General features: G+C 65.7%; 3 protein-coding genes across 11 annotated transcripts in view; 1 reads left to right on the forward strand and 2 right to left on the reverse strand.

The window, feature by feature from the left end:
* The window catches only part of SOX15 (SRY-box transcription factor 15), a 137,819-nt gene extending 126,535 nt beyond the window's left edge, over nt 1–11,284 (reverse strand). For 2 of the 8 annotated variants that reach the window (XR_007771122.1, XR_007771123.1), the window contains exon 1: nt 10,399–11,284. Coding sequence is in view for 2 of the 8 variants with exons in the window: in XM_050933351.1 (XP_050789308.1) it covers nt 9,079–9,268; nt 10,770–11,212 (633 nt within the window). In the remaining 6 variants the exon portion in view is untranslated. Of the gene's footprint in view, nt 1–9,048; nt 9,269–10,032 lie in introns of those variants that run through there. The other 6 variants (XM_050933351.1, XR_007771124.1, XR_007771125.1 and 3 more) reach the window with 6 other exon arrangements.
* Nucleotides 392–6,919, forward strand: MPDU1 (mannose-P-dolichol utilization defect 1). The gene is made up of 7 exons (XM_050933346.1): nt 392–846; nt 3,520–3,585; nt 4,487–4,619; nt 5,632–5,717; nt 5,815–5,933; nt 6,238–6,348; nt 6,576–6,919. The coding sequence occupies exons 1-7, from the start codon at nt 759–761 to the stop codon at nt 6,702–6,704; spliced, it is 732 nt and encodes a 243-aa protein (XP_050789303.1). The 5' UTR covers nt 392–758; the 3' UTR covers nt 6,705–6,919.
* An 847-nt stretch (nt 11,285–12,131) lies between the features above and the next one.
* On the reverse strand, nt 12,132–18,441 carry FXR2 (FMR1 autosomal homolog 2). 2 transcript variants are annotated; one of them, XM_050933279.1, is made up of 15 exons: nt 18,160–18,441; nt 17,990–18,061; nt 17,454–17,602; nt 17,026–17,119; nt 16,632–16,748; nt 16,190–16,378; nt 16,002–16,080; nt 15,459–15,568; nt 15,295–15,381; nt 14,577–14,790; nt 14,246–14,425; nt 13,678–13,878; nt 13,462–13,557; nt 13,042–13,148; nt 12,132–12,933 (listed from the first exon to the last, which is right to left on the reverse strand). In XM_050933279.1, exons 1-15 carry the CDS (start codon nt 18,418–18,420, stop codon nt 12,853–12,855), a joined length of 2,037 nt encoding a protein of 678 aa, XP_050789236.1. In that variant the 5' UTR covers nt 18,421–18,441; the 3' UTR covers nt 12,132–12,852. The 2 variants fall into 2 exon arrangements, with proteins under 2 accessions (XP_050789236.1, XP_050789238.1); XM_050933281.1 differs by having other exon boundaries at nt 16,190–16,360; nt 18,160–18,438.
* Between the last annotated feature and the right edge of the window lie 1,575 nt (nt 18,442–20,016).

The following is a 20,016-nucleotide window of genomic DNA, read 5'->3' on the forward strand; positions in this document are numbered from 1 at the left end:
CATGGAGGAAATGGGGTGGTTGAGGGGCACGGCGCATGCGCGCGCAGGAAAAGCAGAGGGTTGAGGGGAACGGCGCATGCGCGCGGAAAAAAAAGCAGAGGGTTGAGGGGCACGGCGCATGCGCGTGGAGGAAATAGGGACGCTTGAGCAGGGCGCATGCTCGGGGAGGAAAAGGCGCGGAGGGTTGAGCGAAAGGGCGCGTGCGCGGGGAGGAATGCGCGCTCTTGTGGAGGAACAGCGCATGCGCGCGGAAGAATGCAGGCCGTTGAGGGGCAAGGCGCATGTGCATGGAGGAAATGGGGTGGTTGAGGGGCACGGCGCATGCGCGCGCAGGAAAAGCAGAGGGTTGAGGGGCATGGCGCATGCGCGCGGAGAAACAGGAGAGGGTTATGGGGAACGGCGCATGCGCATGGAGGAAATGGGGACGCTTGCGGATCAGGGCGCATGCGCGCCCTCTCAGACTCATGCCGCAGACTTAGCTTTGCCCGCGCCTCCCCTTTGTCTCCCCACCTCCGTTGCGCATGCGCTGCACAGAGCGGGCGCGAAACAGGGCTGTGTGTGCTGCGGGGGCGGGAATCTAAGGCGGGAGTGCCGGCGCATGCGCACAAGGCGTGTGAACTGAGGGAGGTTCCCGGGCGGGACGCGCGTGCGCAGTGACTTGAGCCGCGGGCGCCACCGCGCCTGCGCTGTAGGGACGCTGGCGACATGGAGGCGGAAGCGCCGGCCAAGCCGGTGTGGGCGTGTCACTCTTTCCCAAAATGGCGGCGCTGCAGGGGCTGCTGGTCCCGCACCTGCTGCCTGAGCGCTGCTACGACGAGCTGTTCCTGCGCTTCAACCTGCTGCACGGTGAGCGCGCGACCCCGCCGCCTAAGCCACACGCCCCTGGTCGCCATGGCAACACAAGGCAGCAGCCCCTCGGCGCTCCATGGCTGTGGGGCGGAAGTGCCGTGTGTCCCAGCCATGTTGCTGCGGGGCGGAAGTAAGGCGGCCCGCTGCCATTTTGCTGCGGGGCGGAAGTGGCCGCATGTGGCGTGCCGTCGCCATGTTTGTGTGGGGCGGAAGTTAGGCGTGTGGCTGCCATGTTGGTGCGGGGCGGAAGTGCCCCCACAAATGAGATTCCTGGGGGAGGGCTGAGCCCCATTGTTAGCCCACTCCCCTGGGATGATACATCCCTGCCTCCGCCCCCATTTGGCGGGGAGGGGCAGTGAGAGTTGGCTGGGGCAACTGGACAGAGCAGTGGGAGGGGTATGGGGCAGGAGTCAGTGGGGGTTGGTTGGGGGTCAGTGGGGTAGAATCAGAGTCCCACCCCCTGCTCAGAGCAGGACCCACCCGAACACAATCATCCCAGCCAGGGCTGTGTCAGCCGGGCCTTAAACACCTCTGAGGGTAGAGATCCCACCACCTCCCTAGGGAACCCATCCCAGTGCTTCACCACCCTCCTAGGGAAATAGTGTTTCCTAATATCCAACCTAGACCTCCCCCACTGCAACTTGAGACCATTGCTCCTTGTTCTGTCATCAGGTACCACTGAGAACAGTCTGGATCCATCCTCTTTGCATCCCCCTTCAGGTAGCTGAAAGCAGCTATCAAATCCCCCCTCGCTCTTCTCTTCTGCAGACTAAACAATCCCAGTTCCCTCAGCCTCTCCTCATAAATCATGTGCTCCAGCCCCCTAATCATTTTTGTTGCCCTCTGCTGGACTCTCTCCAATTTTTCCACATCCTTGTAATGTGGGGCCCAAAACTGGACCCAGTCTCCAGATGAGGCCTCACCAATGTCGAATAGAGGGGAATGATCACGTCCCTCGATCTGCTGGCAATGCCCCTACTTATACAGCCCAGAATGCCGTTAGCCTTTTTGGCGACAAGGACACACTGCTGATCATCCAGCTTCTCATCCACTGTAACCCCCAGGTCCTTTTCTGCAGAGCGGCCGCTTAGCCAGTTGGCCCCCAGTCTGTAGCAGTGCCTGGGATCCTTCCGTCCTAAGTGCAGGACTCTGCACTTGTCCTTGTTGAACCTCATCAGATTTCTTTTGGCCCAATCCTCCAATTTCTCTAGGTCACCCTGGACCCTATCCTGACCCTCCAGCGTATCCACCTCTCCCCCCAGCTTAGTGTCAGCCACAAACTTGCTGAGGGAGCAATTAATCCCATCTTCCAGCTCGTTAATGAAGATGTTGAACAAAACCGGCCCCAGGAGTGACCCCTGGGCACTCGGCTTGATACCGGCTGCCAGCTAGACATAGAGCCATTGATCACTGGCCAGTGAGCACGACGATCTAGCCAGCTTTCTAGCCACCTTATAGTCCATCCAGCCCAGACTTCTGTAATTTGCTGGCAGGACACTGTGGAGACCGTATCAAAAATTTGCTAAAGTCAAGGAATAAGACGTCCACTGTTTTCCCCTCATCCCCAGAGCCAGTTATCCCCTCCTAGGACGTTAGGGGAATGGGGCGCTGTGGGGAGCAGCGGGGCTTGGTTGGCGGTCAGTGGGGTGGGGGAGCAGCGTTGGTGGGGTGGGCGTCGGTGGGGTGGGGGATCAATGGGGGTTGGGTGGGCGTCGGTGGGGTGGGGGAGCAGCAGCGGTTGGGTGGGCGTCGGTGGGGTGGGGGATCGATGGGGGTTGGGTGGGTGTCGGTGGGGTGGGGGATCGATGGGGGTTGGGTGGGTGTCGGTGGGGTGGGGGATCGATGGGGGTTGGGTGGGCGTCGGTGGGGTTGGGGATCAGTGGGGCTTGGGTGGGCGTCGGTGGGGTGGGGGATCGATGGGGGTTGGGTGGGCGTCGATGGGGTGGGGGATCGATGGGGGTTGGGTGGGTGTCGGTGGGGTGGGGGATCAGTGGGGCTTGGGTGGGCGTTGATGGGGTGGGGGATCGATGGGGGTTGGGTGGGTGTCGGTGGGGTGGGGGATCAGTGGGGCTTGGGTGGGCGTTGGTGGGGTAGGATGGGGGCTCACTGGGGCAGGGCAGTAGCTACTGTGGAGACCAAGGCGGGGAACTGAGGAGGTGGGAGGCCAGCTCTCCCAGGGGGCTGAGGCCATGGGGGCAGGGGTGTGTGGAAAGGAGCTGTGGGGGGCCCAGCACGCAGGGAACCAGGGTCACTCGGGGGGTCCGGGGAGCCACAATGCAGAGGGCCAGGGAGTGGGGGGCAGTGATCCTCAGAGAAACACACGAGATGGGACCCCAGGGGAGCCTGGCCCATGTGGGGCAGCGCTAGGAGAACGAGGGATGGGGTCAGCATCGGTCTGGGTCTCGGGGATATCCAGGGGGCAGCAGACGCTGGCCGGGGGCAGACAGCAGCCATGGGCCTGCCGGGGAAGGGGCAAAGGGGGCAGGCGGCTAAGGACACCCAAAGAGGCCGTAGGCTTGGTTGTGGGGGGGAGCAGTGAAATCCCAGCCCTGGGAACCCAGGTGGGGAGGATGTGAGCTTGCTGGGGGGGCATAAACTCCACCGGGGCAGGGAAGGGGTCGCTGGGGCCTGAGTTGAACCCTCCCCTTCTCCCTCTGTGTTTTCATCCAGTTCCCTGCCTGAAGATCCTGATCAGCAAAGGGCTGGGACTCGCCATCGTCGCGGGGTCGCTGATGGGTACGGATCCGGCTCCCTGGCTGAGCGGGGAATGGGGCAGGGGCCTGGCCCCTCTAGGGGCGTCGGCTCCCCCCGGCCCCAGGGCAGGGACTGGCTGGCTCAGGGGGGCGGGGAATGGGGCAGGGGCCTGTCCCCTCTAGGGGGCGCCGGCTCCCACCCGGCCCCAGGGCAGGGACTGGCTGGCTCAGGGGGGCAGGGAATGGGGCAGGGGCCTGTCCCCTCTAGGGGGCACCAGCTCCCACCCGGCCCCAGGGCAGGGACTGGCTGGCTCAGGGGGGCAGGGAATGGGGCAGGGGCCTGTCCCCTCTAGGGGGCGCCGGCTCCCACCCGGCCCCAGGGCGGGGCCTGGCTGGCTCAGGGGGGTGGGGAATGGGGCAGGGGCCTGTCCCCTCTAGGGGGCGTCGGCTCCCACCCGGCCCCAGGGCAGGGACTGGCTGGCTCAGGGGGGCAGGGAATGGGGCAGGGGCCTGTCCCCTCTAGGGGGCGCCAGCTGCCACCCGGCCCCAGGGCAGGGACTGGCTGGCTCCGGGGGGCAGGGAATGGGGCAGGGGCCTGTCCCCTCTAGGGGGCGCCGGCTCCCACCCGGCCCCAGGGCTGGGACTGGCTGGCTCAGTGGGGTGGGAATGGGGCAGGGGCCTGTCCCCTCTAGGGGGCGCCGGCTCCCACCCGGCCCCAGGGCGGGGACTGGCTGGCTCGGGGGGCGGGGAATGGGGCAGGGGCCTGTCCCCTCTAGGGGGCACCGGCTCCCACCCGGCCCCAGGGCAGGGACTGGCTGGCTCAGGGGGGTGGGAATGGGGCAGGGACCTGTCCCCTCTGGGGGGCGCCGGCTCCCACATGGCCCCTCCGTTCTGTGCTGATGAGGGGCAGCCCCCCACCTCACGTGCCCCCCGTCTCCCCGCAGTGAAGCTGCCCCAGGTGTTTAAGATTCTGGGGGCGAAGAGCGCCGTGGGGCTCAGTCTCCAGGCCATCCTGCTGGAGCTGCTGGCCATCACGGGCACCATGGTCTACAGCCTGGCCAATGGCTTCCCCTTCAGGTGAGCCCGCGCCGCCCCCCCACACCTCCAGGGGGAGCCCTGGGGTGGGAGCCCGGACGCCTGGGTTCTCTCCCTGGCTCTGGGAGGGGAGTGGGGGGCTGGTGGTTAGAGCAGGGGGGGCTGGGAGCCAGGACTCCTGGGTTCTCTGCCCAGCTCTGGGAGGGGAGTGGGGGCTGGTGGTTAGAGCAGGGGGGGCTGGGAGCCAGGACTCCTGGGTTCTGTCCCCGGCTCTTGGAGGGGAGTGAGGGCTAGTGGTTAGAGCAGGGGGGGCTGGGAGCCAGGACTCCTGGGTTCTGTCTCCGGCTCTGGGAGGGGAGTGGGGGCTGGTGGGTCAGAGCAGGGGGGGCTGGGAGCCAGGACTCCTGGGTTCTGTCTCCGGCTCTGGGAGGGGAGTAGGGGCTGGTGGGTCAGAGCAGGGGGGGCTGGGAGCCAGGACTCCTGGGTTCTGTCTCCGGCTCTGGGAGGGGAGTGGGGGCTGGTGGGTCAGAGCAGGGGGGGCTGGGAGCCAGGACTCCTGGGTTCTCTCCCCGGCTCTGGGAGGGGAGTGGGGGCTGGTGGGTTAGAGCAGCGGGGGCTGGGAGCCAGGACTCCTGGGTTCTCTCCCTGGCTCTGGGAGGGGAGTGGGGGCTGGTGGGTTAGAGCAGCGGGGGCTGGGAGCCAGGACTCCTGGGTTCTGTCCCCGGCTCTTGGAGGGGAGTGAGGGCTAGTGGTTAGAGCAGGGGGGGCTGGGAGCCAGGACTCCTGGGTTCTCTCCCCGGCTCTGGGAGGGGAGTGGGGGCTAGTGGTTAGAGCAGGGGGGGCTGGGAGTCAGGACTCCTGGGTTCTCTCCCCAGCTCTGGGAGGGGAGTGGGGGCTGGTGGTTAGAGCAGGGGGGGCTGGGAGCCAGGACTCCTGGGTTCTCTCCCTGGCTCTGGTACTCCGTTGGGGCGCCGCGCAGGGGGCTGGCTGGCTCAGGGGGGGCTGGGTTTTTTGGGTGACCGGACCCGGTGTTTTCTCTCCCCCCCACCCGCAGTGCTTGGGGCGAGGCGCTCTTCCTCATGCTGCAAACCGTCGCCATCGGCTTCCTGGCCCTGCACTTCGGGGGACGCACGGCACAGGGTGAGTGGGGCGCAGCCCCCCCCCACTGGGGCCATGGGGGGCGGGTGGATCCCTGCGGGGGGGGGGTTAACCTTCTCCCGTCTCTCCTCCCCCCCAGGTGTCTCCTTCCTGGTGCTGTATTTCACTCTGCTCTGCCTGCTGCTCTCCCCCCTGACCCCCCAGCCCGTGGTCACCCTCCTGCAAGCCACCAACATGCCCGCCATCGTCATCAGCAGGGTAAGGGGCTGCCCCCTCTGGGGGGCGCCGGCTCCCACCTGGCCCCAGGGCAGGGACTGGCTGGCTCGGGGGGGCAGGGAATGGGGCAGGGGCTAGTGGGTGGGGGCTGTGTGTCTTTTGGGGGGCTCCCCCCCGCAGCAGGATTCATTCCAAAGGGGGGTGGCCGAGGGGCCAGCACAGCGCCCCCTGCAGGCGTGGCTTTTCTCCTGGCTAGGTGGGGGCGCCCACGGCGGGGGTGGGGGGGCAGAATCTGTCCAAGCTGCTGATTTGGGGGGGTCTCGTCTCTTCCCCCCGCCCCCATCAGCTACTCCAAGCGGCCACCAACTACCGCAACGGGCACACGGGGCAGCTGTCGGCCGTCACCGTCTTCCTGCTCCTGGCCGGCTCGCTGGCCCGGATCTTCACCTCTGTCCAGGTAGCGCCGGGGGGCACAGGGCGTAGGGGGGGGGCTTTCCTTCCCACAATCCCGTGGGGCATGTCCCGTCATCCTCTTGGGGAGAGGGGACAGGCCCCCGCCCCCCCACGCCAGCCTGTCCCCCCCTGGGGCTGAGTGGGAGCCGGCACCCCCTAGAGGGTCACACCCTCTGCCCCATTGCCCGCCCCCCCGGGCGCCCTCACCCCCCTCCGTCTATCCCCCTCCAGGAGACGGGCGACCTCCTGCTGGCTGTGACCTACGTGGTCTCCTCTGTCTGCAACGGTGTCATCGCGGCCCAGCTTCTCTATTACTGGCACGTGCCGGCCGGGGCGGGGGCCAGGAAGAAGCGGGAATAGAGGGGACCCCCCCCGCCCCCAGACTCTGACCGCGGCCAGCCCCCCCCCGTGCTGCCGTCTGAGCTGTATCGGCCCCCGTCTGGCTCCACCGGCACCCCCTGGAGGGGAACCCACTCAGCCTCGGTCTGCCCCCCCTCCCCAGCTGGGCTCCGCTGGGGGGGTGAAGCCTGTACCCCCCCATCCAGTGAGGTAATTAAATGCTGATTTGCCAGGAGCTCCCGGCTGTGCCTGTCCCAGGGGGGTGGGCGGGATCTCTGGAACTCCCTGCTGCAGGGCCGGAAGGACGGAGGGTGGAATTGGGATGGAGTGGGAGGCATGGAAATCCCCAGCCCCTCCTCCCCTGCCCCCCGGCAGCTAACGAGCGTGGCGTTGATTGTGCCAATTAGTCACCGTTCTCCTGCCTCCCTGCCCTGCCCCCAGGCACCGGGATCCCCAACCGAGGGCAGGGCAAAGCCGAAGCGGCCTGGAGCCGTGTCTGCCTGGGGACCCTGCCCGGCGCTCGGAGGGGAGGGGGGGCTGGTGGGTCAGAGCAGCGGGGGCTGGGAGCCAGGACTCCTGGGTTCTCTCCCCGGCTCTGGGAGGGGAGTGGGGGCTGGTGGGTCAGAGCAGGGGGGGCTGGGAGCCAGGACTCCTGGGTTCTCTCCCCGGCTCTGGGAGGGGAGTGGGGGCTGGTGGGTCAGAGCAGGGGGGGCTGGGAGCCAGGACTCCTGGGTTCTCTTCCTGGCTCTGGGAGGGGAGTGGGGGCTGGTGGGTCAGAGCAGGGGGGGCTGGGAGCCAGGACTCCTGGGTTCTCTCCCCGGCTCTGGGAGGGGAGTGAGGGCTGGTGGTTAGAGCAGGGGGGGCTGGGAGCCAGGACTCCTGGGTTCTCTCCCCGGCTCTGGGAGGGGAGTGGGGGCTCATGGTTAGAGCAGGTGGGTGGGGCTGGGAGCCAGGACTCCTGGGTTCTCTGTCCAGCTCTGGGAGAGGAGTGGGGGCTGGTGGGCAGAGCAGGGGGGGCTGGGAGCCAGGACTCCTGGGTTCTCTCCCCGGCTCTGGGAGGGCAGTGGGGGCTGGTGGGTCGGAGCGGGGGGAGCTGGGGGGACAGGTTCTTGCCCTGGTTGGGGGGGGGCTTTTCCCTGGGTCTCCCCCGCCAGCAGGTTTCCCTGGGTGATTCACCCCTTCGTGTCAGAACAGGCGGGGGCCGGGCCCTTCCCTAGTTACCATGGCAACTGGGTGGGGTGACAGCAAAGGCACCAGTGTTGTAGCTAGGACAGAAGACGGTTACCAGGGCAACGGCCCCCATCCTGTTCCCCCCCACACATTCCCTGGCACATGCTGGGTTAACTCTTCAGCTCCTCTCTGAGCAGCTGGGACCTTTCCTGACCTGAGGGGCTGTGGGTCGGGAGTGAGGGGCACCGGCAGAGCTGGGGGGCAGGGGCTGCGGGTCGGGAGTGAGGGGCACCGGCAGAGCTGGGAGGCAGGGGGCTGCGGGTCGGGAGTGAGGGGCACCGGCAGAGCTGGGGGGCAGGGGCTGCGGGTCGGGAGTGAGGGGCACCGGCAGAGCTGGGGGGCAGGGGCTGCGGGTCGGGAGTGAGGGGCACCGGCAGAGCTGGGGGGGCAGGGGCTGCGGGTCGGGAGTGAGGGGCACCGGCAGAGCTGGGGGGCAGGGGCCGTGGGTCGGGAGTGAGGGGCACCGCAGAACTGGGGGGCAGGGGCTGTGGGGCGGGAGCAGGAGGAGCAGAGCTGGGGGGCAGGGGGCTGCGGGTCGGGACTGAGGGGCACCGGCAGAGCTGGGGGGCAGGGGTTGCGGGGGGGGGGAGTGAGAGACATTTTCATTTCCTCCTTTCAGTCTTTCTTGCTCGGCGGGGGGGGGGGGGGAACAGCTGTCAAACCCTGCAGGATTTTGGGAGGGGGGGAGGTTCGATCTGTTTCCTGCCCCCCCCCCCAGCATCTCCTCTCTCCCTTGCCCCCCCAGTAACCCTCTGGGCTGGGGGCCGCCTCTAGGAACCAGCTTTATTCTCTTTACAAAATACGTTGGTAAACAGCATTAAGACACACAGCCCCCCCAGTCCCCCCCGCCCCCCAACTTCTCCAGGCCCCCAACTCCCTCCCCCCTTTCCGACTCCCATGCTGGGTGAACTGATGCGGGGGAGGGGGGGGGAACAGCCGCCAGCAAAGGGTTAATAGAGGGGCTGACTTTAACATGGGGGAGGGAGAAGGGGGGAGTTGGGGGGCAAAGGGGGGAGCCACCACCCTGCCCCGTCAGCCCCCCCCGCTGGGGCTGGAGTCCCTGGGAGCCCCCCCACAACATCCCCCCCAAACTTTGCTCCTCCTGGAGGTTTTTCTTTTTTCTGTATAAAAAGGCCCCACCCCCCTCGGTCCCGGCCCCCCCGGGCTAGAGGGGCGTCAGCGGCACCGGCCCGGGGGGCTCGTAGGGCGGCAGGGGGAAGCCCTCGCCCATGTCGCAGGCCTGCAGGCCGTAGGCCGCCATCATGTCGCGGAAATCGGCCGGCAGCACCCCCGGCGGGTGGGGGGCAGGGTCTTGCTTGTAGGGCGTCAGGGCCGGGGGGCCGTAGGAGAAGCCGCTGGGGGGGGAAGAGAAGGGGGGTTAACGAGCTGGATAATTACAGCTGCAGAATGAGGAGAGAACCCAGGAGTCCTGGCTCCCAGCCCCCCCTGCTCTAACCACCAGCCCCCACTCCCCAGCCAGGACGCCTGGGTTCTCTCCTGGCTCTGGGCGACGGTATGGCGGGGGCCCGCCCTGCAGCTGCAGGAAGAGCTCCCCCCATCCCGGGCTGGGTGAGCCGGGGCCGCATTCCTCAGGTGGCCTGTTAATCCGGTTCTGGGCGTGAGCAGCTCCCCCGGAGCCTGTCCTGACCTCCCGCCGGCAGCGATGGAACCCAGGCGTCCTGGCACCCACCTTCCCCTCCTGGGAACCCCGGAGTCCTGGGCGCCTGCCTGCCTCCCCTTCTCTGTTCGTGGGTGACCGAGTGGTTAGAGCAGGGCATGCTGGGAGTCAGGATTCCAGGGTTCTATGACTCGTGCCTCAGTTTCCCCTCCCCTGGGCACTGGCTCCTGCCCCCCAACGCTCCCCGGGGTCATTGGACGGGGCCTGGCCGGGTCATGACCCTTTGCTCAGGGCACAGCAAATACCAGGTGCAGGGCGGATGCTGCCTGGCACCCAGCCCCACCCCGCCCCTGGCCGGGACTCAAAGACCTAGGGCCCGGGGCAGGGGTGGAGGGGGGCAGAGCCTGGCACACGGCGGAGCCAGGACTCCTGGGTTCTCCCCCCGACTCGGGGAGGGGAGGGGAGGGGGAGCTGGTGGGTTAAAGCAGGGTGGGCTGGGAGCCAGGACTCCTGGGTTCTCGCCCCGGCTCTGGGAGGGGAGGGGGGGCTGGTGGGTCAGAGCAGGGGGGGCTGGGAGCCAGGACTCCTGGGTTCTCTCCCCGGCTCTGGGAGGGGAGTGGGGGCTGGTGGGTCAGAGCAGGGGGGGCTGGGAGCCAGGACTCCTGGGTTCTCTCCCCGGCTCTGGGAGGGGAGTGGGGGCTGGGAGCCAGGACTCCTGGGTTCACATACCCAGGGACTAGTGCCCCATCATGCCCTCAGCAGCTGGCATTGACTCACCTTGTTCACATGCAAATTCTGGGTCTGGTGCCTGCTTGGTCCTAACCTACTGTATGTTCCCCCCAGCGCCCGGCGCTGAGATGCGCCCACCTCTGGGGCGGGGCGGCTGGTTACCCAGGGACCCCTCGCCCGGCGCTGAGATGCGCCCACCTCTGGGGCAGGGCGGCCGGTTACCCAGGGACCCCTCGCCCGGCGCTGACATGCGCCCACCTCTGGGGCGGGGCAGCCGGTTACCTGGGGACCCCTTGCCCGGCGCTGGGATGCGGCCACCTCTGGAGTTGGTTATACATGGACCCCTCAGGCGGCCCTAATTTCAGCTATGCCTGGCTGGGGGAAAGAGGGAATGTAGCCCCCCCCTTGCTAATATACCCCCATTTCCCCAGTACAGGGCCACAGTTGGGGGTCCCCCGTTCACCGGAGGGACCCCAGGGGCAGGAACAGGAGGCGCGGGCAGGACCCACCTGTACCCTGCAGTGGCAGCAGCATTCCCGTATCCCGCGGCGGCCGGACACGGCGGGTAACGGGCCGGCTGGTAGCCCAGGGGCTCGCCGTAGCCCCAGGCCCGGGCCGCGGGCGGCTGCGGGGGGCTCCCGGCCGGCGGCTCCTTGGCGGGGGCCCGGCCCTTGCGCCTGGGCCGGTACTTGTAGTCGGGATAGTCCCTCATGTGCCGGGCCCGGAGCCGCTTGGCTTCCTCCACGAAGGGGCGTTTCTCGGCCTCGGGCAGCCGGCGCCAGGCGGCCCCCAGGCGCTTGGAGATCTCCGAGTTGTGCATCTTGGGGTGCTCCTGGGCCAGGCGCCGGCGCTGCCCGCTGGACCACACCATGAAGGCGTTCATGGGGCGCTTCACCTTGTCCGGGGGGTCGCCCCCCGCCGCGCCCTGCCCCTCGGCCATGCCGGGCCCCATCTGAGCCCACCCGCACCTGGGCACCCAGATATAGCCCTGCTGGGGCCCCGCCCACCGGGGGTGGAGCCTCCGAGCCAGCCAGGTAGCCTAGCCCCGCCCCCCACCGCTGGGCTCCTCCCCACACGTGTCCTGGCTCCAGCACCCAGGAGTCCTGGCTCCCAGCCCCCCCCTCCCCTCCCAGCACTGGGGAGAGAACCCAGGAGTCCTGGCTCCCAGCCCCCCATGCTCTGACCCACCAGCCCCCCACTCCCCTCCCAGAGCCGGGGAGAGAACCCAGGAGTCCTGGCTCCCAGCCCCCCCTGCTGTAACCCACCAGCCCCCACTCCCCTCCCAGAGCCGGGGGGAGACCCCAGGAGTCCGCCATGAATATTCTCTTCCCACAGGCCCCTGCCTAGTGCGACATCTCCCCCGTGTGGCCAGTGCAGGGAATTACACCTGCTCATGGCCTTGCAGTCCCAGCCCCGTCCCCCCCCCACAACACAGTAGGCCCCTGCCACCTGCAGACAGGCCCGCCCCCTGCCCCCCCACTACAGCTGGGAGGTGCACCAGCCCCCCAGCTTCGGGGGTGCACTGTGTGAAGGAACCAGCCAGCTTGGCCCCCCGGGGTGGAAAAGCCACCTGCCCCCCTTCCCCCACAGAAGCCCGCCCAATCCAACCCACTAACGAGCAAAGGAGGCTGATGGGGGGGGTGTTAAAGGGGGGGCTAATTCGTGCATGAACCCATGACCCCAGGGTTTCCTGGCGTGTCCCCCCCCCCCCCCCCACGGCGAGTGAAGGGCGCGGAGCCGACGGTTCTTTTCGGTGGCTTTATTGAAGATCGGGGGGTGGGTGGGTGAGGAGAGCGGGTTTGTGGGGGGGTGATTTTCTGCCCCCCCCAGCCACGTTCCCCGGGGGGGCAGGGAGGGGAAGACACAGCAGCTTTTGCGTACGAGTTTGGTTCTTTATTCTCTTTTAAATACTGTACAGTGAAAAATAAATAACCTCTCAACCGTCACAGCTCGATTTCCCCCCCCCGGCATCCCCCCCTCCTGGCAAAGCGACACTAGGGGGGGCACGCGCGGCTTTACCCTCTCTGCCCCCCCTTGGTCTGCCACAGTGTACGAAAAAAAATACCTGCTGTGGTTGTATTGCCTGGAACCAAAAATCCAACCCGCACTTCCCGCCTGTGGTACCTTCCGATTTTTAAGGGGGGGGAGGAACAAACAGCGCGTCATCGGCCCCCCCCTCTTTGCCGAAATCGTTGCACGACCGAACTGGGCGGAAGGGAAAAGGACCGAAAAAAAAAAAGGAAGGGGAGCGAGGCGCGTTCAGAAGGCACAAAAAAATCCTCGCTCCGGTTTTCCTGTCCTGGCTGGAACGGAGTCGTCAAAAACAGACACAATTAGAGAGAATTAACTTTTTTTTTTTTTAATGCCGGGGAGGGGGGGGGAGCCGTGCCCCCTGCCCCGGCACGAATCCGGTTGCCTGTCTCTTGATTGGTCGGCGCCTAGGAGCCGCGAGCGCTTGGCTGTCTTTGGCAAGCTGCCGCCAAGCTCGTTGAGGGAACGGTTCGTTAACGAGAGGTCGGCGGGCGGGCGCTGAACGAGGACGCAAGCAGGGCGGGCGAGGGTCGGCGAGGCGGGATGCGGCGGGCGCGGCGCTTACGCCAGCCCGTTCACCATGGCGGCCGGCTCCTCGCCGTTCTCCGAGGGGCGCTTGGCCAGCTTGCCGGACGGCTCCGCCTGCAGGGGGAGGGAGGAGGTCTCAAGAGGGGCGGGGGAGAAGCCCCGCCCCCAGCCGGCAAGGCTCCGCCCACTGGCTCCGCCCCCCGCCGCCGGCTCCGCCCCTACCTTTTGGCGCGGTGTGTCGTCTTCGGTGGATTTTTCCCGGGGCTCCTTCTGCGGGGCCCGCTGGCGGCTCTGGGACTCGGCCCGGGAGATGTAATCGGCCACGGTCACTGGAGAGGAGGGAGCGGGCGCTGGGTTGGGGACAGCTGCCGAAGCCCCCCCGGCCACCCCCCCCCCGACACGCACACGGCAAGGACAGAACGCCAATGGGTGGGGATGGGACCCAGGAGCCCTGCGAGCCCGGAGCGGGGTGACGCTGGCCGCCGCGCTAAACCAGAGCAGCCTCAGGGCTGCTCTAACGTGTGACCCTGATCCCAGCACCCGGCGCAGGGAGGGGTCCCAGGGCAGCTCCTGCCCCCGCCACACCCCATCATTCTGCAGCAGAAGCGAGAGCTGAGCCCGGACCCGCCAGACCCCTTGTACCTGGCTGCCGGTCCCGGCTGATGGAGCCGTCCATGCGGTTACCGCGGTTACGCCGGCGACGGCTGCGGTTGCGTCTCTGAGGCTTCGATTCGTCCTCTGGGAAAGCAGGGAGCAGAGATGAGGATGAACCCAGGAGTCCTGGCTCCCAGCCCCCATTCCCCTCCCGGAGCCGGGGACAGAACCCAGGCATCCGGGCTCCCAGCCCGCCCCGCTCACCCACGCCGTTCTCGCTGACGGACATAGTGTCGGACTCGGCAGCGCCGTCCATCATGGTGGCGTCGTCGTCGGTGCGGCGCCGGCGGGAGCGGCGCCGCCGATTGCTGACAGGCTGCGACTCGCTGCCGTCGGTGTCGGCCGTCTGGTCCGTCTCCGTGTTGTCCAGCAGGCTGTAGGGGTTGCTGTCCGGGTCCTTGAGCACTGGGCGGGGGGGAGAAACAGACTTCAGCACGGAGAACCCAGGCGTCCGGGATCCCAGCCCCACCCCCGACCGGACTCCCCTTCATTCTGAGTTAAGAGGCTGGAATGTGGCATCTGGTTATATGCCACTGAGATGCAGCCACCTCTGGGGCAGGGCACAGCAACCGGTTACACAGGCACCCCTCGCCCGGCGCTGAGATGGGGCCACTTCTGGGGCACAGCGGCTGGTTACCCAGGGACCCAGCGCTGAGATGCGGCCACCTCTGGGGCGAGGCAGCTGGTGACACAGGGACCCCTTGCCCGGCGCTGAGATGCAGCCACCTCTGGGGTGGGGCACAGCCGCTATTTAACAGCAACACCTGGTCACCTGAACTGATGGAGGAGCTGTTGTACTTGCTGCTCCCGCCCCCTCGGGGTGCCGGGGCAGGACCTCGCCCTCGCCCCACTCCCGGGCGCCTCCGGCTGTCCTCGGGGCGCGGGTCTCGCTCGCCGTCGTCCCTCTTCTCCGACTCGGTCTCCGAGGCATTGGACAGGTCTGAGTTGGTACCTGGGAGGGCAGAGAAGGGGGGCGCCTGAGCTGGGGGGATCCCCAAAGCTGTAGGAGGGGCAGGACACACAATATACCAGGAAATGCAGCCACCTCTGGGGTGTGGCCCGTCGGTCACCCCGCCCCCGCCATGAAGAAGGGGAGATTTTACCGTAGCCCGAGTTGGGCCCCCGGCGCCCGCGGCCTCGCCCGCCGTAGCTGCCCCCGTACGTCCGCGTGCCGTGGAGGGAGGAGGAGGTGCTGTCGTCCGTGGCGTAGCCGCCCCGCTCCTTGTCGGCCCGGCTGGAGAGGGGGCGGAAGCCCATGCCGATCTGCCGCAGCTGCTCGTCGATCTGCAGCCGCTCCAGGCGCAGCTGCTCCACCTCCTGGAGAATGGGAACCCATTAACTGTCGCACCCAAGCAGGGGGAACCAATTAGTGACTGCACTGCAAGGGGGGGACCAATTAGCAACTGCACGGATGCAGGGCAACAGGGGAACCAATTAGTGATGCCCTGCAAGGGGGGACCAATTAGCAGCAGCACCCATGTTACTTCGGGGCAGGGAACCAATTAATGGCTGCACTCATGCAGGCAGCAGGGGGAACCAATTAGCAATTGCAGCCTCAGGACAGGTGGGGGGGGGGAGTGCAGCCTCAGAACAGGAAGGGGAAACAAAAGCCAGTTGCGCGCACACAGCCCAGAAAAAGGGAGGGGCAGACAACCCGGCTGTGCAGGAAAGCACAGGAAGTGGGGGAACCGATTAACGGTCACGCCCGCGCAACACCCACATTGACCCCCTCCCCAGCTGATTGGCAGGCGTGCGCCCCCCCCCCGGCAGAGCGAGCCAGCCGGCCGGTTCCGAGCCCGTCCTCGGCAGAGCCGGATTTACCTGGAGGTACGCGAGGTGATATTCCAGGAGCGCCTGCGCGTTGCTGATGTTCTCCCGCGTGCCGACGAAGATGAACGGGACCATTCCCTAGGAGACAGGAGATCCGGTCACGGCACGGCCGCCCCCCGGCTGCCGCCCACCCCGCCGGCTGCCCCCCGGCTTACCTCCTCTCGGGGGTTTTTCTTGTCGTTGTCCCCTTCCACCCGCACCCGCACCACTCCCGACTTGTCCACGATCTCCTGGATCACTTTGCCGTTCTTCCCGATCACTTTGCCTGGCGGGGCGAGCGGAGAGGTGAGCCCACAGAAACCCCAGCTCCCAAAGCGACAGGGTCCCCCGCTTTGACCAGACCCACACCAGCTCCCCGGGCTTTTCCACCACCTCCCCCGGCTCCTTACAGGTGCTCTGACTGCCGGTGCGACACCGGCTTTTGTTCGAGGCCTTACAGGACGTCGTGCTGGTGAACGCAAGGGGCCCCCCCGGACGCCACTGGACATCGGCGCCCTCCGCCGGTTGGCACCCTGAGCTTCTCGGGGCACACGTGTTCACTCCCATTCGTAGCCCACATCCCGCTCCAGCGCAGTGCCGCGGTTACGTGTCGGGGTCCCCATCACAAGGGAAGTCACCCCAGTTCTCCGGGGGAGGCCCCACGAACGCCGGGCCCCCGGAGGGTCGCTACAGAGCCCGGTCGCAGCGGTGACACCTACCGACCAGGTTTCTCGGGACTTGCACCGAGTCTTCGGAGAACTCCAGGTAGGTCCGGGCCTGCTTGCACGCCTCGGGAGTCTGCCGGGAGGAGACAACCGTCAAGTAACGGAGCCGGGGAGAGAACCCTGGAGTCCTGGCTCCCAGCCCCGCCCCCCCACCATCTCCTGGAGCCCTGCCCAGCCCTCACCTCCCCGTAGATGCGGAAGGTGCAGGTCTCCTCATCCAGCTCGATGGCGGTGACGCCTGGCACCTTCCGGGCCTGCTGGATGTTGGCGCCGTGGGTGCCGATGGCCAGCCCCATGAGGTCTTCGCGGACGGTGAACTCCTCCTGGAACGCCGAGGCCAGCTGCTTACTCGTCTGGGGAGAGAAAGAGCGCTGGGACGCAGAGCGGGGAGTCAACGGAGCGGCCGGGGGGAGCACCGACCCCCCAACCCGCTCCCCACGGAGCCCAGGTCAGGCGACCGGCCGGGCAATCATCGGGGAAGCCCTAGGCGGGCCGTGTACAGCCCCCTTTTCCCCGCCCCATGGTGCCCGGGTGGCGAGAAGGCCAGAGGCGCACTGCCCCGCGGCGCCTACCCCCACTCCCCCTTCGGGTGCGGGCCGTCGCCCGGACGCCTGGGTTCCTCACCTCCAAGTGTTTGTTGGCCTCCTCGTTCCGCGACATCAGCATGAGCTTGGTGCGGATGCTACGCAGATGCATGTCGCCCAGGAGCGACGCCCGCTTTACCGTGGATTCGTTCGTCGACTGGGAAGAGGGGGAGGAAGACGAGCCGTGTCAGAGATCGGCAGGCCAGCCCCCGCCTCCCGCCAGAACTCGGGGGGGGCTAGCCAGCCCTGATTACAGAAGCCGCAGTGACCAGACGGCCGCAGCAGGGTCGAGGAGAACCCCCCACCCCAAGGGTCCCTGCCAGTTCCCTCCTGACCCTCAACAACGACGTGGGCAAGGCAAGCCAGCCGGGCAGCCTGAATCCACTCCGATCTCCGACGAGCGCCGCCCCCCGCCCGGCTCCCCTCCGACTCACCAGGATGAAGAGCTCGCTGCTGGCGACGCTCAGGAAGATGCAGTTTGCCCCCACCGCCTTCTTGAATTCTTTATGCACGTTTTCGTTGGAGCACCTGAGCGGAGAGGGGACGGGGTGAGCAGAGACTGGGGAAGCGAGAACCTACCCAAAATGATCTGTCCGGTCTGTGGCAAAGCCGGGAGTAGAACCCAGATCTCCAGAGTCCAGAACTGGATTGGCCAGTGGTTTGGGACTTTCCTTATTCACAGGCGTAAGTACGGTAGGATGATATCGGTCAGTTTCCCCACACAGCCACACCCCAAGTTAGAGGAGCCTCTGGGCTGCCCTCCGGCTGCATAGGAAAAGCCACATAGGAAAAGCCAAGCTAGCGACTTTTCTTCCGTCCAAGGCCACGGAGGTCCCCGCTCCAGGATCCCCGTCTCACTCACGCTTCCTTGAGGTCCTCCGGCACTGCGATGGTGTATTTGAAGAAGCTAGATTTGGTGGCCACTTTGTTGGGGTTGACGGGCCGGAGCCGCTCCAGCGTGACGATTTCGTTGTAGGTGGCGTCGCAAGCTGCGTATTCGATGACGTAAAACTGAGGGGGGAGACAGAGAGATCGGGTGAGAGCCCAGGATTTGGGGTGGGGAGGAGAAATGGGCTGTGCCGTTCAGACACAGCCGGGTGGGGGAGAGAAGGGACGACCAGGTGCAACGTGTCGTTTTCAGTCGGAATTAGCCTGTGGACCTCACTGCCACTGGATAGGACTGAGGCCAAGCACTTACAGGTAGGAGCCGGAGGGCGGCCATGCCGCTGCTTCTGAGAGCCGCGTGGAGTGGCCCCCGACCCTGCTCCCTGGCAAGCCCCACACTTGAGCTCGAGGGCCGGCTTAAAATGGGCCTAGGAAGCGCCAAGAGCTGGCACAAAGGATTCTGGGACAGATGCAAGTGGTTAGGGGGTGGCAGAAAAATCCTCAGAAACTTACATCTCCTTTCATCATCCGGACCCTCGCCAGCCACCAGCCGCACGGCTCGTGCTCATTGGCTCGGGAATAAACCTAAAGAGACAGGGATATGGTTAGCGGGGAGCCAGTGAGGATAGCGGGCTCACGGTGGCACCCCTCCGCCGTCCCCCCCCAAAAAGCACACCCCCTACCTCCACTTCGTCCCCTTCGGTAATCTCTTTATTGTAGTCGGCGGGCGGGGGGAGCCGAACGTCGCCGAAGGGGATCTGTCGCTCCGGCTGCCAGCTGTTAGGAGACAAGACCGAGATCGGATTCGCCTGTAGGTGGCGCCGGGAGACTGGGAATAAGACACGGCAAGATGGGTGCACGTTCCTGATCACGCTGAAGAGACAGCCCCAGGCCCCGGGCACCCACGCGGCCGAAGACAGTCCCTGCCCTGGAGAGTTTACCATCTACGCACACAAAGGAAGGATTGTTCCCCCTTCTGGAAAGTGAGAAGACCCCCTAGAACTCTCCCTTCTGCCCTCGCCCGGCAATTTTGGGATCCTTGCCTACGTCAATCGTGAGCACTTCCTGATCGGTGTTCAGACAGGCTGCGAAACCGAGACACTACCACAGTACGACATCCGGCACGTGGCCACGAGATGGATTTTGCAACAGAAAGAGGGCACCGAACCCGGGGTGGGGATAAACTTTCCCTTCAGCTAAACCCAGCTTAACGTCCCTGCCACCTCGGCTCTCCGCCTCGCTGTTTGTTTTAACGATTCATGTATGTACGTTTGCAATTAGCTGCTCCCGGCACGGACTCGGGACTCCAGTACTCAACGCAGCCCAGGGCTTTTTGTGACTCAGGCAACATATTTCGGATGGAGACGCGTTGAACGCCACTACGTATCATCAGCACAAGACATTGCAGCTTCTCGCTAGTCTGAATCTGGGTTCCCAGGGCTGGTGCTGTCTACACGCATTTGTAACCCCCCGGTTTAGGAACTGTCCCAACCTGGGGCTCCGGCGTCTACACTGCGTTACGTGGGCCCCTGTCCAACCACCAATATCTCAGCATCATCCCAAAACATGGCCGCTCTAGCCCTTGGTTCATGGTGCAGGGTGAGAAGACTTGACTGTCCACCGAACTTCGGCTCACAGAAGATCAGGGTTGGAAGGGACCTCAGGCGGGATCTAGTCCAACCCCCTGCTCAAAGCAGGACCCACCCCAACTAAATCATCCCAGCCAGGGCTTTGTTAAGCCGGGCCTTAAAAACCTCTAAGGATGGAGATCCCACCACCTCCCTAGGGAACCCATTCCAGTGCTTCACCACCCTCCTAGTGAAATAGTGTTTCCTAATATCCAACCTAGACCTGCCCCACTGCAACTTGAGACCACTACTCCTTATTCTGTCATCTGGCCCCATTGAGATCAGCCGAGCTCCATCCTCTTTGGAACCCCACTTCAGGTAGCTGAAAGCAGCTATCAAATCCCCCCTCACTCTTCTGCAGACTAAATAACCCCAGTTCCCTCAGCCTCTCTTCATAAGTCATGTGCTCCAGCCCCCTTGATCATTTTCACTACCCTCTACTGGACTCTCTCCAATTTGTCCACATCCCTTCTGTAGTGGGGGGCCCAAAAATGGACACAATACTCCAGGTGTGGCCTCACCAGTGCTGAACAGAGGGGAATAATCACTTCCCTCGAGCTGCTGGCAGCGCTCCTAACACAGCCCAATATGTCGTTAGCCTTCTTGGCAACAAGGGCACTCAGCTGACTCATCCAACTTCTCATCCACTGTAACCCCCAGGTCCTTTTCTGCAGAACGGCCGCTTAGTAAGTCAGTCCTCAGCCTGTAGCGGTGCCTGGGATCCTTCCGTCCTAAGTGCAGGACTCCGCACTTGTCCTTGTTGAACCTCATCAGATTTCTTTTGGCCCAATCCTCCAATTTGTCTAGGTCACCATGGACCCTATCCCGACCCTCTAGCGTATCCACCTCTCCCCCCAGCTTAGTGTCAGCCGCGAATTTGCTGAGGGAGCAATTAATCCCATCCTCCAGATC

This window comes from Gopherus flavomarginatus, chromosome 23 (genome assembly GCF_025201925.1).
Source record: "Gopherus flavomarginatus isolate rGopFla2 chromosome 23, rGopFla2.mat.asm, whole genome shotgun sequence".
Lineage (NCBI taxonomy): Eukaryota > Metazoa > Chordata > Testudines > Testudinidae > Gopherus > Gopherus flavomarginatus.

Coding starts and splice junctions, on each gene's coding strand:
- MPDU1 (XM_050933346.1), top strand. CDS start 759: ATGGCGGCGCTGCAGGGGCTGCTGGTCCCGCACCTGCTGCCTGAGCGC. Junction 5,718..5,814: donor CGGGGGACGCACGGCACAGG/GTGAGTGGGGCG, acceptor CCTCCCCCCCAG/GTGTCTCCTTCCTGGTGCTG. Junction 6,349..6,575: donor GGATCTTCACCTCTGTCCAG/GTAGCGCCGGGG, acceptor ATCCCCCTCCAG/GAGACGGGCGACCTCCTGCT.
- FXR2 (XM_050933279.1), bottom strand. CDS start 18,420: ATGGTAAACTCTCCAGGGCAGGGACTGTCTTCGGCCGCGTGGGTGCCC. Junction 18,062..18,159: donor CCGAAGGGGACGAAGTGGAG/GTAGGGGGTGTG, acceptor CTGTCTCTTTAG/GTTTATTCCCGAGCCAATGA. Junction 16,379..16,631: donor AGGCCAACAAACACTTGGAG/GTGAGGAACCCA, acceptor TCTGCGTCCCAG/CGCTCTTTCTCTCCCCAGAC.